General features: G+C 40.2%; 1 protein-coding gene across 2 annotated transcripts in view; it reads right to left on the reverse strand.

Annotated features, from left to right (window-relative positions):
- PTPRE (protein tyrosine phosphatase receptor type E) overlaps positions 1-15424 on the reverse strand; it is a 566294-nt gene that overhangs the window by 223270 nt on the left and 327600 nt on the right. For both annotated transcript variants that reach the window (XM_078643508.1, XM_078643509.1), the window contains 2 exons: positions 7059-7149; positions 3359-3435 (listed from right to left, as the gene is read on the reverse strand). In XM_078643508.1, coding sequence (XP_078499634.1) covers positions 3359-3435; positions 7059-7149 — 168 coding nt within the window. The remainder of the gene's footprint in view (positions 1-3358; positions 3436-7058; positions 7150-15424) is intronic.

Raw genomic sequence — 15424 nt, forward strand, 5'->3', positions numbered from 1 at the left:
TTAAAAAGTGCAAGAAGCAGTTGTGTTCTTCTGAGATGCCAAAATACACACGCACAGGGGAGGCGCCCGGAGTTTACTCTCCACAGCACGAGACCATGGCCAGTTCTTGCCAGAGTCAATTGGCAGGATTCAAGCACAGTAAACCGTGGATATGAAATTTTAGCTTTGCTCAGAGTAAACCTTTAGCCACAAACCTCTCTTTCTCACAATCTGGTAGATGGGCCACGAAGAAGTCAAGGTGCCAAAGTCACTAACACAGTGCATCTGGACCTGTGTGTGCATTTACGTATGTATCACTGTGTGCGTCTCTGTGTGCCTACGGGTGTGCACCTGTGTGTTTCTGTATGTGTGTGCGTGTGTTTCAGGGGAGGTTAGAAGGGCTTCAGTCCACCCTCAGACAGCGCAAATCTTATCTTCAAGGTCTAGTATGCCATTGTTTTCAGCTTAATGATTTAAGAGGACCCCAGCAGGGACAGGGACCTTTTTGTGACTTAATATTGATGGACCTTTGCCTAAATTGAGATGCTGATAAGCGCAGCTCTAGGCTGAGAGTATAACATTTCCCGTGTTAGTCACTGTCACAGCTGGTGTTTGGATTACGCAGTTCCTGGTACAAATGATAACATTTATATTCCTTTATGATTAAAAGCACAACTTAGCTCTACTTCTGAGAAGAGCAGAACACTGATCTAAAGCTTAAGGACCTTTCCATTCCCCACAGTAGACATGATGTGGGGCAGTGGCAACGTTTGAAGTAGGAAGGGGATGTAACTTTACCCCCCCCCCCACCCCATAGCAAGAAACCAGGACATTTTGAGATTACACTTCGCAAATTGGATGGATACATTTGCAAGATGTTTCTGCTCTTGTCTCACATTACTGAGGTCCTGAACCCCTGGATTACGGTTGTGGTAGGTGCAGTTGGGACATTTTTCAAATCCTACCAATGCTTGGCCTAATGTCCTAAAAGTGATCCATTTGCCACTAATTAAAAAAATGTCAGCTGAGAACCCTCATGATACATTTACAAATCCACATTAGTCATTACATTTGCACCTATCATCTATCAGTGCATGCCAGGTGTCAGACTTGCTCTTTACCCAAAAACTAACAGGACATTTTACTTAGGTTGTCTCCTCCCTCTCGCCATGCTGAAGGAATTGCTTTGTGTGGCAGCCTTTGCACATGCACAACAGGTGAACTGCTAACATTATAGTGCTGTTGAATTTTGGTACGACTGACATGAAATTGCATGATAAATCTGAGAAAGATATGCTTTGGTGTAATTTGAGATTTCTTTTCTTTGTTGAAAATATTTTTACTAGAAATATTGTAACAGGACAAAGTTGATTTTAGTGAATACACTAAAAATGATTTGTTGATAAGATTGTTTAAAATTGTTTACAATTCCTTTTAATAGTATCAGATCACATAGATATAGTATGCATATAAAAGCAAAGATTATCAAGCATGAAAATTAAAACAGATATACAAGTACAGTGCATCCGTTTTTAACAGGATTTCAAAAGGAAAATGATGCTAACAAGGATCAGTATGAGTTGTGACATTTAAATAATATTTTATATGTTTCCAAAATAGAGGAATTCCAAGAACTTTCGTTTTTATGTAAATTGGATTAACAAATAAATCTCTTCCCAGAAAAGGAACCCAATGATTTGAGAACTGATAATCCAATTTCCATTTAGTGTTAATTACCAACAATATAAGTTTAGACTGGACAGAATTTATTTCAGCACCAAATTAATAACTGTGTAGAAGAACCATATAACTCTCACAAATGGTCAAATGAAAGTTCCATCTGCTGTCTCTACTTGCTTTGTAGATATACCTTTCAGTTAGCCAAGTTGTAAAATATTAGGTAAAGTAGCCCATTGTTACTCACATAATTGCAGGTTAAAATAGTCCATAAGTAAATTAGTACCTTTAATTTGTGCTTGCATGCTGTTGAATTTGTTTCTTTTAACACTCTCTAGTGAGTTCAGTATTTAGCTGAATTAACAATCAAAGAAGGAACACAGGTTTATAAATAAGCCTTTCATATTGATACCATAAAATTGTATGATTGCCAATGTTTTCTTTGTTTTTGAAGAGGCGGCGCTGGATTTCCATTTGCATTATTAATTTGAATGCTTTTAGTAAAGTTCAGTTGTAGAATTTCTGATATTAGGTGCCTAGAAAAGCTAGGCAATACTTTCTCCATCCCACTCAGGCCCCAAAAATACACAGCTTCAATGATTCAATTTCTTACCATAAAAACCGTTTTAACAATAACTTCTGTTCTATTGACAATGCCTTTAGTCTTTTTTACTTTAATTTCCTTTTCCTCAAACATCTAAATTTAACATCTAATCTCTTATAGACACTGTTTTGAATTTGATATTATCTTTATTATCTGCAGCGGTTTTCTTTTTGCTTGAGCATCTAAAGAGGCAGTTTGAGGCATTCTTACACTTAGTTTTAGAAGAGGTTGGTGGAGTACAGTGTTCCTACAGTCTTTTATTACACTTTAGCTGAGAATTCTGATATAGGAAATTATTCCAAGCCACATATAGATCACAGTGCTTTACCAACAAACACCCCTGAATAACGTAAGAGTAGTAGATGCAACACTGTGACATTCCCCACAAGATGTTACAAAGGATATTAGCAATTATTCAACAACTTCTGCTTCTGATCCTATGAGATTTGAATGAAGCTCCGCCATAAATGTCGGCTTATTCCATTCACAAATTGTAGTACATAATACCAATTTGTTTTTAGCATTAAACTAAAGAAAGTATGTTAAATTATGACATTCAATATTTAATTTTGCTTCAGATTAACATTGATGTGGCGATGAAAACAATAATATGATGTTGGCAAACATTCAGTAATTAACAAATGACTTTGTTAAAATATTCTATGCTGGTTGATCTGTCAAACCAAATTTGTGTGCCCTCACCAGACAGTAATTATAGTCTTGCTTTATTGTAATTTACGGTCAAAATGATTGACATCATTCAACTTACTGGCCTTGTGTAGCATGAAGAGGAGCAGTTAACTAGGGTCACAGCACTGATCATAGACATTGGGGCTAGATTTAATTGAAGTACCTGTATTGACACTTATTATTCCATTCATGGAGGTTTGGAGAATGTTGCATCAAGTAAACTGTAGTGGTCTACCTCGACTACCACCAAAATTAGACATTCAAAACACCTTTATACACTCCAGTACACACCACCAATACCTATATCATGCTTGGGATCAAAGTTAGAATATATACATATTTGTTATAACTACAGCACAAAAAATTCCACGATCAAAGAAGATAGTAACTGAAAAAGGTCATGCTTACATCTATGTATGATGCATTGATATAATCTGGACATGCAACTCCATCTATCTGGCTCAGCAACACCCTGGAATGGTCATCTGTAAAGAAAAAAAGTCAAGTTATGAGGGTAACAACAGCTATTAGTCCCACTGCTACCTATTTGATTCAGAAGAGCTCTGGTTTAATGCAAGATTTGATAGTTTTACTTTCATACATCCCTATTGATCTGTTTTCAAATGGCAATAAATAATATGAGTACTGTAATGCATAGAACCGAGAAACTAGCCATTGTCCAGTGAAATAATTTCTGTAATTTTCACAGGTGAAACCGTAACAGGATACAAGAGGGCAATATTGATACAAGTGAAAAATGGGAAAACATCAACCTTAAGGAACATAAGAATGCATAAATGTCCCTTTAATGTTTACACACCATTCTTCTCCAAGTCATTATCAAGAAAATCCATAAGAGATTTAGAGCACTCGTGAATTTTTTTTTTCATTTCTACTTTTTAGAAGATATTAACTTGAAATAGCATCAGACCACTGTAGGTAGATTCCTAATCAGCATCATGCCACTCCAGGAAGATTCCTAACACCAAGTAAACAGGAGATGAAACTACCAAAATACTAGTCCTTAAACGTATGAGTGGAATATAACATGTTCCTCTGCCCTTTTTTCAGTGGACAAAAACAATACAGATGTAAACAATTCTGTCCACAACTACACAAAATAAAATTATTCTGAACATTTATTTATTTCTTAAAATGCAAGTTTTCAAAATATAGAATTTCCATACCTTGATTAATGGTAGATTGCATTGGGACCCAAAAATTGTTATTGAACACTTCTGATAAACCGGAATCCACAATAAAAATCCAATACAATCACGCCTGTGACAGAACCATTTGTCTGTTCTCCTACTCTCTTCACCAAAACCTCAAAATCATTCCAATCAATATTGTGAGGCCTATATTAAAAAAAATGTCCAAGTCTAAAGGTAACTTTGTTGCTGGACTAACCATGAACTATACAATAGTGTGTACTTACGAGTGAAGCCACTATTTGTCTTGGTCCAACTAATCTGGCACACAGTAATATTTAGACACTTTCCTGATATTTCCATCACTTTTCAAAGATTTTACTTCTTTCCCACTGACTTATACGATACTGCTTAGCATTGTTGACATTATCAAAAGCTTGTTTTCTCCATTTATCTTTATTTTATATTTTCCCAAAATGTTCTCTTTTTTGTTTAATTTGTTTGACATTTTCGTGAATTTAGGGCCTGGTGTTCAAAGCCTTCTTCAAGTCGCAAAGTCTACAATTTTCAAACTCACAGGATTTGCAACCAGAAAATTGCTTTTTGCTATGTACTAAACCCATATTCTGATATGGTAACACATTAATGAATTCGTATTTGGAAAGGGCATGTTTAGGGCATGTTTAAGACGTCCCTTCCGAACAGTAAATCTTTAAGGTATTTATCAATGTGTTGCGACCTAAATCTTGTCACAAAACATTTACATTTTACAGGCACCTGACAGGTGTTAACTCACTTAGAAACTGGAATGGGCCCCTTTGGGGCACCTTTCTCTTTGTAAATGTTAAATAAAAGTTGTAGGGGTGTAGGTAGTGGTCCATGGACCATAACCAACCCGAAAAATAAATAAAACCTTTTCTTTTTAAATTCAGCCCTGTTTCCTTCGAGGAAATTTGGGTGCATTTAAAACAATTTTACTTTATTTAAAATGCGATTACATACATGGCGGTCTGCTGATCCCATCAGGCCACCTTCACTGTAATGGTATTCAATGAAAGTGAGCCGGAACGTAAGACCTATCTCTGGAATATTGATAAGTTAGTTCCCCTTATGACCCACTATGATTCAGAATTTTGTGAACCAACATATCAGTACATAGATCAGTTCGCAAAATACCTTTCCATTTGCAGAAAGTCTGTGCACGATTTTGGACCCCTTTGCGCAAAATGAAAATTTCGTACATCGGACCTTTGGTTTCAACATTAAAATCTTTAACCCTTTACTTTATTGTTTTCTGAATTGCTTACCTTTGCACTTCACTGGGAGAAATAACCATGAATTGTGAAAACCAACTTACTCACCTTTCTAGAATTGCACTTAAAATGCTTTAAATGTTGTAGAAATGTTTATGTAGGAAATGATTAGTAGAAAAATAAATGCATAATGTTTAGAACAGTTGTGAATGGGGGACCACGGAGACAAATTGATAAAAAAAAAAAGAACTTACCTCGCCTTCCATGATCGTGTTGCATCGTGTTCTCTGCTGACCTCTCCTTTCCACTGCCAGGCAGACAAAGGCTCCCAGGCTTGCCCTGATGACAATTCTGAAGCTGCTCTCATCATGATTTGCACTCCAGGACAGACTGGAAGCCTGTGCCTGCTCTCTCCAACCCCAGGGTTTGAGACCAGGTTACTGCGCATGTGGGTTTGGCCAGCCTGAGACGATCAGCCAAACCCCAATGCCCAGTGAAGGCAGCGCCCAGCACTCCCCACCCAGCCAGTCACCACTCTGGCCCCACGCCAATCCTCAGCACAAGGAAAAATAAAATAATAATAACACGGATTAAACCAGTTTTATTTTTCACACTTTTAAATGTGCTGGTTGGGGGAGGGTCAGGCGACGCTCCTCCGCCATAGCGGAGGAGCCGCTGCCTACTGAAATGTTACGAAAGTATGAATCTATCATAATGAGCGTTCCTAGGTATATAGACAGAGATGCTCAGATTTCTCTGACTTAGACCCCTATTCCAGTAGTATTGCTTCTCTCCTTATTCTGAAACTCTTCTTTATGGAGAGTTGATTTCTTCAGCTATTCCTCTAAGGTGACTACACTTGGATTTTTGGTGATCAACGCAACAGCAAAGATCACTTTCTTATTTACAGATGTTATGGAAGCTGTAGGGAACTCGGCTGAGTTTCCAGAACTACGCATTATAAGGAATTTATTTCTGATTTGCTCTTCTCCAGAGGAACTCTCATGGGTTCTATTTAGTCCTTTAGTTAGTTTACGGAGTTTCTTTACGGAACACTATGTATATTTTTCTAATGCTGACTCTTAACAAATTCTATTTTATAGTTCTGTAAACTTACTAATCTGAATAAAAAGACAACAATACAAACCTTAAGATAAATAAAGGTATTGAAACTTTCATAGCCCTCTCTTCATTGACTGATTACAAATTCTAAATGTCATTGATGATTGAATCCATTTAAAAAGCTTTAATTCATATACGGTAGAAAAGGTCCATCGACCTCTCCGGAGCCACAAGTATTCTCTACGGTGAGATTTGTAAGTGGGTGTATATTAAGATAGAATCCATACTGGGGAGTCCTTGGGCTCCCTCACCACCATACCTTCTAATAAGTAGGTCTTTCATTTGACATGTAGGTTAAAACATATACTTTAAAGGGAACTTATTTTATGTTTGTGAAGCTTTCTGGAGATCAGCATACTTTGAAAAGACATTGTCTTACGTTTGTGGAGCTTTCCTTTAAAGGGTATTGTTGGAGATCAGCTAAACGTTTCTTGACTCCGAGTGCCTTACTATCCCAGGAGAACTCAAAATGGCAGTGTTCTAATTCAGCATTTCAATAGTTTTATATGAAAATATTTAATCACTAGACAATTTGCACATTCAGATGGAAGCCAAATAACAGCAGCTTATACTAAAACTTACAAGGTAGGATATTTGGGTACCGATTTTTCTCTCTGTTCTCTTCCTTATTCGCTGCTTCAAATAGTCCTTGGAGATGTACAGGTGGCAGTGCCTAATCAGGAGAAACATTAGGTGGTCTGTTAAAATCAACTGTCCCATTGCATTGGCAAACTTAATGCAAATTACAAGAAATGTAAAACTCAGATGGTTAGCTTCCTAATGCCCACATGCTTAGTAGTTTTCAGTTTCCCTATTTTATGGTGGACAAGTAAACTTAGATTGAGACCCAGTATTGATTGCATGCCATAACTGGTGAAAGGAAAAACAGCATAGCCTGAATGTAATATTATTTTACAGAATTATGGATAACAAAAAGGTCATTATAATGGTCTCTCACACAGAAAACGATTAAACGGATGGTCTATAAAGAATGATGTAAGTACGCATAAATGTTTTAGACACAGTTTAACCACAACTAACTAGAAAGCTGAGGAGGTTTGTACACAATTGTATTTCTACAGTAGGGAGCACATGGAGGATGTGGAGTGCTGACATAACCAGGAGCAGCCAGTGCAGGTAAGAGCGGTGGGGCCAGGTTGGAGGAGATTCAACAGATGACCACGAAGGAAAATTAAATAAATAATTAATTTTCCGTCGTTGTCTGTCCGAATTCCCCCACCCGGCTCCACCGCTCTTACCTGCACAGGCTGCTGCTGGACATAGCGTTAATAACAGAAACGGTGAGGGCAGCAAGGGGAAGGCAGAGCCATATGTGAAAAAGAGAGGGTGTTTGAAGAAGGGGTAGAAGTTGGAATTTATCAGGGTAGCTTAGCATCTGCGTGGGCACCATATGATGAGGTGTTTCTTCGGGAGTGTGGTGTTTAGCTTTTTGCAGAAGCAAAATGATGACGTCTGGTGAATCTGTACAGGTATGGCATTCCAGATTGTAGAATAATTTCAAGCAAATTACTTGTGTCTCAGCTTGTCCTTCATGCATTTCCTTATTTCCAGTCTGGCAGATGTTGCCGTTCATGCGCATGCTTGCTGGAGGTCTTAAGATTGGTTGCAAGGCATGGTCAGGTGACATAATAAACTTACTTGTGCAGGGTCCTTGTGAGAAAGTGGTTTGTTAGTTGGGATGGATAATAGTCTGCCACACGTAATAACGTAACCATTCCTGTAAGGTCTAGTAAAGTTTCCAGTCACTTAAACTTGAGCTCAATCCATGATATCTATGGCTTGGAGCAGACAGGCTTAACTTAAGCAAATGTGTGAAGCACTTAAAAGTACCAAAAAAGATAAAAAGTCAACAACATAACACAATACAAATCCCACTATAACTTACAAATGTGGAAAATATTTTAATGAACAAAAGGATACCAAAACGAGAAAAATCCAATAAGGAGAACCAGAGATATGAATTTCTAAATTTTAAATAAAAATAGAGCCTAAAAGTGCAAATTGCCAAATTTGAGCAATTAGTCATGCTGGACAGGTAAGGTTAGGTAAGGTTTAAGGCCGACTATGATAGAGTGATGGTTGGATACCAGGACCAGGTTTGTCCCGGTCAAACAGTTTCCCTCCGACTTAGGAAGCTTTCTGGAGAAAAGGTGGTATCGACAAGTCGTCAGCAGGGCAAGATGCAAGCTGTGTCCGAGTCAGGGTTCAATGCCAGCAGGTTGCTGAAGAGCCGAGTCCCAGCTTAGTTGTCGACGAAGACGGAAAAGCTCTGAGCAGGCGAAGGCTGGTGTACATGCCTGGGAAGTTCTCAACATTGATCGGCTTCGACTCAGTATCACTCTTAGTGATGTCTTCTACGCTACGACTTAGAAACTGTTCTGAAGTCAGATCTCCTTCAGTGTGGCAGACCAGCAGATCAGATCTGACTAGCGATTAGATGCCAACAGCTTTGGCTTGACGGCGGTCCCAGTCTCACGTCAGTTCTTGATAGGAAATGCTGGCAAAAAGTCCCAACTTTTGCAGTTTGAGCTGGAGAAGTACACTTTGACACCGGGCAATGACTCCAGGAGCTCAGGAACAGCACCTAGGATCACAACTCTTTCCAGCAGAAGCCATCAGCAGGGTCCATTTGAACCTTGTTAGCTGGGATCTTCAGAAAAGTGAGGTTCTGGAAGATTCTGAGTCCCTGGAGCTTAACAGGAGGTCAGCCAACTGACTCTTGCAGTTCACTTCTTGGTCCTGGGTACAAGGGCGTTCCACAGTTCCAGGAGTGCTATAAGGAGGGTACGGGTAGGGGTACCAGGTTTGTACTGTAAACTATCCCACAGTTACCCTCTCTACACAAAACCAAGATGGCAGAATCTTTCTTCCTCTGTGCAGAACTCCCTGTGCCCACCCCCAGAGTTGTGGCCAAGGGAATGAGTAAAACCTCCCTGGTGGTCACTGAAAACAGGTTCTGGGGCAGCTCCTCTGCCACTGGAATTGGTGTGTCTGGCTAGGTAAATTATCAACTACAACAAGGTGTTTAGCTAGCTTTCCAATAATATAATCACAATACAATAATGTTGCACTGTCCCTGGAGATTCATATCCGTATCAATCACTAATTCCTTTCCTTCGCGAATATGCTCCTCATTTACATCTCCTTGTGTTTTGTGGGGACTATATAGTGGACCTGAATCATATCATATTAATGGCTGTAATACTTTCATCTGCAAGCCTTTCGGTTTCCAGTTTGGTGGGGGTAAACATTCCGTAAGAAAACACTGGAGATGCTGGTAACAATTCTTTTCTGTAGCATATTGTCCGTAAATGCAGCTGGTCAAAAGGGCATAGATTGGATGCTGCCAGTGCTCTCAAAGAGGACGAAGAGGTCCATAAGTGCCAGAGCAATGTGGAACCTAATCAGAAGTATTGTCATCCTTACATCACCAGGGCCTGTGAGATACAGATGGAGAGAGTCCTGGGAGATGTGATTATACAGAGTGACAAAGGGAAGTCCTTTGTCATTGTCTTCCAACTTCTCCTTATCATGATCATGTGTGTTGGATTAAGGTTTTCCATAGGTAGGACGGAGAGGGTGTGTGTTGATGCATGTGGACATTTGTGAGTGCATACATACATGGTAGTATCTGATATTAAAGGATTGGAAGGCTCACCTTGTGAACCAGATGCAGTAGCTCCACATAATATTCATACCAACGACCATGCCGCATGCCAGTTATCCCAATGCCCAGAGGACAATAAAGTGGGACTTGGGGAATTCCTCCACTTCCTCCTTCTGTAACATAGAACACCCATTGGTGCTTTACTCCCTACATAAGGACAAGTCACTTAAGGTAAATGCCTACAGGGAATTCAGCCATGGCATTTCCTTTTACGCCAATGGGGTTGCACAGATTATCTTGAGCTTAAGTGGTTACCTTTGCTGTCAGGCTAACAAAGAGTCCATTCCTCCTCATTTATTTTGTCCTATTCTAGGAACATCAATTCTTCATCAAATGAATTGAGGTCACATTGGCCACAGGCCATTCCTGAGATCCAGCGGATTGGCAGCTGTTCAGAATGTAAATAGGACAGCTGGTGCATATGATAGCAAAGAAATAGCAAGCATGCGTATGGAGGGGGCTCACAAGTACATAGCATAGACCACTTACAGGTGGAGTAATTCACAATTAGCTAGAAAAGGTTGCAGGTGGGAGAACTGCAGAGTGTGGAGCAGTCTGCAACACAGCCAGCTGTCAGGATGTGCAGAGGGTCAAAAAGCAGTAATGTGATGCAAGGAAGCACAAAAAGACATGCAGATGTGACTGTGTGAGGGATAAGAACATGCTGCATGTCCTAGCACTTAGGTCTAAGGTTCAGTGGTCAGCAAATCCCTCAGTCTACATATTCTAAGGCACATCAGCTTTTGAGACTTTCTCCAATGTGTGCACAAATGTAGTATCAGCGTAGGTGGTATAAAACTGTGTAGTGCACTTCTACTTTGAAAACTCAAAAGCCATTGCAGGTTTCCCTATTCATGATGGTTTAACAGTTTTTTCCAGGAAGGGTATTTCTAGCTAAATGTACCTTTAACTCGGAAGGAGGAAAACCACTCTCTATGATAGCATAAATATCCTTTCGCCCAGTTTGGGAAGGCAGACACCAAGGCATCAAAATAAGGCTGGCTTTGCTACCATCACCATCTTTGCTTACCAGTTTTCAGCAACAAGCAAAGTTGTAAAATAAAAAAAAATTATTTATCACAGTTTTTGCTTTTTTAATTGGAAGGTCATTCGTCATATTTTTATGCAGTTTCTACCTACTTGAACTTTGCTGTGGAAAAAGGATTAAAACTCATGTGTGAACCCAGAAAGATGTACATTTGTGAAAAGTATACACAATTCTGAATTCAGCATGGTGTAATTTCTGTGGATCATTCATGGTTTTCCCAAAGAAATTATTGTTGAAATCAAAAATTACAAAAACATGTTGGAAAAATACAAGCAAGGGATAATGTTTTCTTCTCTACTAGTTTGCCCCAATGGCTGTTTTACAAAAGTAATATACTTTTACATTCGTCAGATACTTATGGTTGCAGGTACGCTGAGTGTTTTTGGTTGTCAAAAAGCAAGTAATAATGCTCAGAGCCAACAACTGAGCTGCAGCTTATAATGATACTTCATTGTGTAACAACCATGCTTAATTTATATGGTAAAATCTACTGAATGAAAAATGGGTAGGAAGACAAACTATGCATTTTTTAAATGTACCCAAGATATTGAGTTTAGGAATAGTGGTGATTTGTATAGTTCTGAATTTGGGGTTACTCATACTACGATGTGCTTCAGAGAGCATTTAACAACGTGTTCTTTCATGAACACTGGCTTGCATTTGGAAGCCCAGGATAGAGGAAAATTCAATAGATATTAACAAATGTTCTACTATTCTGTATTTCCACACTGCTCCTGATAGAAACGGTACCCCTCTTGTGTAGGCGGACTTATGGCATGTGACAGGACAGGTTGCAAAAAGCAATGTGGAGATAGCAATGTAATGTGGAGATATCAAATTTCCGCCATCAAATGCATTTCAAAAATAAAAATGAAAAGCTACCTTTTTAAAATGTAGCTTATTCTTTTAACAGCTGCTTGAGAATTATTACCTGAGGCACACTGAAAACATTTGAACAACGAGTGGGGACTGCAGGCTATCAGGGCGGGTCCACAGGCGGGCTATAGGTGCAATTTTGCATCAGATACTGGGCATTCGACCTACCAGGATTATAAGTCAATGTTATTTATTATTTTTTCTGACCACCCTTTATGTCTATTACACATGTCCCACATTCCTAGTATTTACACTAGAGGGCTCGTGCTTTCCAAGAGTGTGTCTTTTAACTTTAAATTAGTCAAATGCAAGCAGTATGTCTTTTTTGTCTATGTACTCTGGTAGACTATAAATGATTTTACAAAATGGCGCTTAACAAACTGACGAAGGCTACTGTGACAGCCGAAAACGCGTTCTCTCTGTGCTGCTTGGTCGGAGGAGGCCTAATGCAATAAATGCCTATTGAAACCTAGCATTCTTCGTGTGCGTGCCCTTTTCTGTGAGGAGTAGGGTTGGTTTGGATATATATATATATATATATATATATATATATATATATATATAACATGAGATGGGACTCTGACTATCTGTTGATGGTGCTGGATATTACCAGCTTATGTACATGCATAAAACATAGTCACGGTCTGGAGGCGGTTGGGCATTTCTTGGAGCAAAGACAAATGCGGTTTGCACAGCATAACATTATGATCCTGGAATTTGTAGAGTTTTGCCTCAATAACAATATTTTCTTGTTTGAGGATCAACTATACAAGCAAAGGTCCGGGTCGGCGATGGGCACTTGCTTCGCTCCCAGCTATGCGAACTTGTTCGTTGGCTGGTGGGAGGAGCAAGTGCCCAGTAGCTGTGTGATGGGGCAGGAAAGAGGTGAAGTGGTGTGTTGGCATCGTTACATCGATGATCTATTCATTATATGGCACGGGGCAGCAAACACAGCGGAAGAATATATCAGGGTACTGAATGACAACAAGTATAATCTGCACTTCTCAGGGGCTATTATTCCGGTGGCAGCAGAGTATTTAGACCTGAGGGTGTTCGTAGAAGATGGTCAGGTGCAGACTGCACTATACAGGAAAGAGACTGCTGGCAATTCAACACTCTTTGCCAGCAGCAGTCATCCGCCTCAGTTAGTGAAGAGCATTCCGTATGGGGAGTTATTGAGACTCCGCAGGAATAGCTCAAGAGATAAGGACTTCGAGGTGGCTGCCGCGGATTGCTTAGCACGTTTCGCAGTGAGAGGGTATGGCGAGACGTTGCTGCAAAATGCCTTAAAAAAGGTGAGAAAGATCCCGAGGAGGGAACTCCTTAGTGCCAAATCCCCCAAGAGACATCCTGAAAGTAAGGACGACACGAGTAAAAGCAAATTCAGAATGGTAACTCCCTTCTCCACGGGGGCTAATAATTTAAGAACCATGCTGAAGAAAAATTGGCATATCCTCCAAACGGATAGTGTGCTACAGAATGATTTGCCAGCATACCCCCTGTTGACCTTTAGTAGAGCTAGGTCACTGGGGGATATGCTTGTAACCAGCCATCTAGAAGGGCCCGCACCCAAGAGTAATACACTACGGGAAATGAAGCGCTTCTTTCCCTGCGGCCGGTGCAAGGCCTGCGCAGGCAGCAGGAGAGTCCTATCGTATGAGATACCTGATACAGGGGGAATGATGCATATAAAAAAATTCATCACCTGCAGCACCCCGTATGCAGTTTATTGCCTGATCGGTCCATGTGGCTTACGCTACATTGGCAGCACAATCAATCAACTGAAAATGAGGATTTTAGAACATCTTAGGGCCATTGAAAAAGCAGATCCAGCTTACCCGGTGGCCCGCCATTTCTCTGAGATGCACAATAGGGACAGAAGCAAGCTGCAATATTTTGGCTTGGACATGGTTCCATTAAACATCAGCGGTGGAGATAGACTGAGACGGCTCCGAAGACTTGAGTCTAGGTATATTATTGATCTATCCACTAAACACCCTAGGGGCCTGAACAGCGGGGAGGAGATGGCGGTTCATTTAGGTAAATGAGGTTGAATTATGGGATTAAGCGTGAATTCCGAATATTCCTACTTTCACTGAAGTCCAATGCTTATGTGTGTGATCCAGTATAAGAAATATGACATATCAGATGTAACTGTAATGAATTGACAGATCAGGATATGACAGGCTGTAGATATAAAGCACACATGTATTATCATGGACAAGAACTTCTCTTGGGGGAGGACTGCTGGAGGCTTCAGTTCATGGAAAGACTCATAAGGAACTGGAAATCTATACCCATGTTAGTAGGGCTATGCCACATGGATATAGAAACTGAGATAATCCTTTTGTGTTGTGTTTTCTGTTTTGTGTTTCTGCTTTTTGATACATTTCATTGACTTGTGATCCCTTTGAATTTCTCTTGGATCAGTTGAATCAAATGCTTTTGTTTTAAGCTCGGTTTAAGTGTGCTAAATGATACGATTAATGGGGACCGAATGACATAGGACTTTTGCCGATACACGGCTGCATGACTTGACATTTGAATATGGCAAATAATATGTACCCTCTGATTGCAGGCAGTAATAACCTATCTGTAGGTGGAATATAATAACAACGTTTTGGCAATGTTATGTCACTCATGTACACTCAAAGATGGCGCCTGTGGTGTTTCAGAGAGGTGTTGTCCTTTGTCTGTGTCCAGTAATGTTAAGAAACGTTATTAACATGTTGAACAGATAGTGTCATTGACACTGACGAAGGCAGTACGCCGAAACGCGTTTGTGTGGTTCCTAATAATAAACCTGTGGATCGATGACTTACCCTCCTGAGCAATGTTCCCTCTAATTTTTTTCCTCTGTGTGCGGCAATGGAGGGTCTCTGTGCGCTGCAACCATGGCTATGTGCGCCAGGAACCAAACCACGCGTGTCTGCGGCGCCAAATGGCACTCCAAAATTTTACTTTAAAAAGTGAAAAGATAGTGCATTTTCATACATACAGCGCCACAATAAGGGTCTTAAGGGCAGTTTGCAAAATTGGATAAGCACTCTCCCCTCCCCTCTACCATCTCCCACCACACTCTTCCTTCTCTCTCCTCTACCCTCTATCCCCACACTCTCCTCCCTTTCTCCCCTCTTTCCTCAATCTCCCTTCTTTCTCCTCCCCTCTCCCATCTCTCCTCAAGGTACACACGATTGTCAATGAGCACTAACACAGCATCATTTATACCATTTCGGCATTAGTCAACACCACTAGTTTTTCCCTGTTGCTCTCATCTTCATCTCCCCCATGGTTACTCCTTTCCCAGGTCTATCTCCATTGCTCTGCCTTCCAACT

Source organism: Lissotriton helveticus, chromosome 5_1 (genome assembly GCF_964261635.1).
Source record: "Lissotriton helveticus chromosome 5_1, aLisHel1.1, whole genome shotgun sequence".
In the NCBI taxonomy this organism is placed as follows: Eukaryota; Metazoa; Chordata; class Amphibia; order Caudata; family Salamandridae; genus Lissotriton; species Lissotriton helveticus.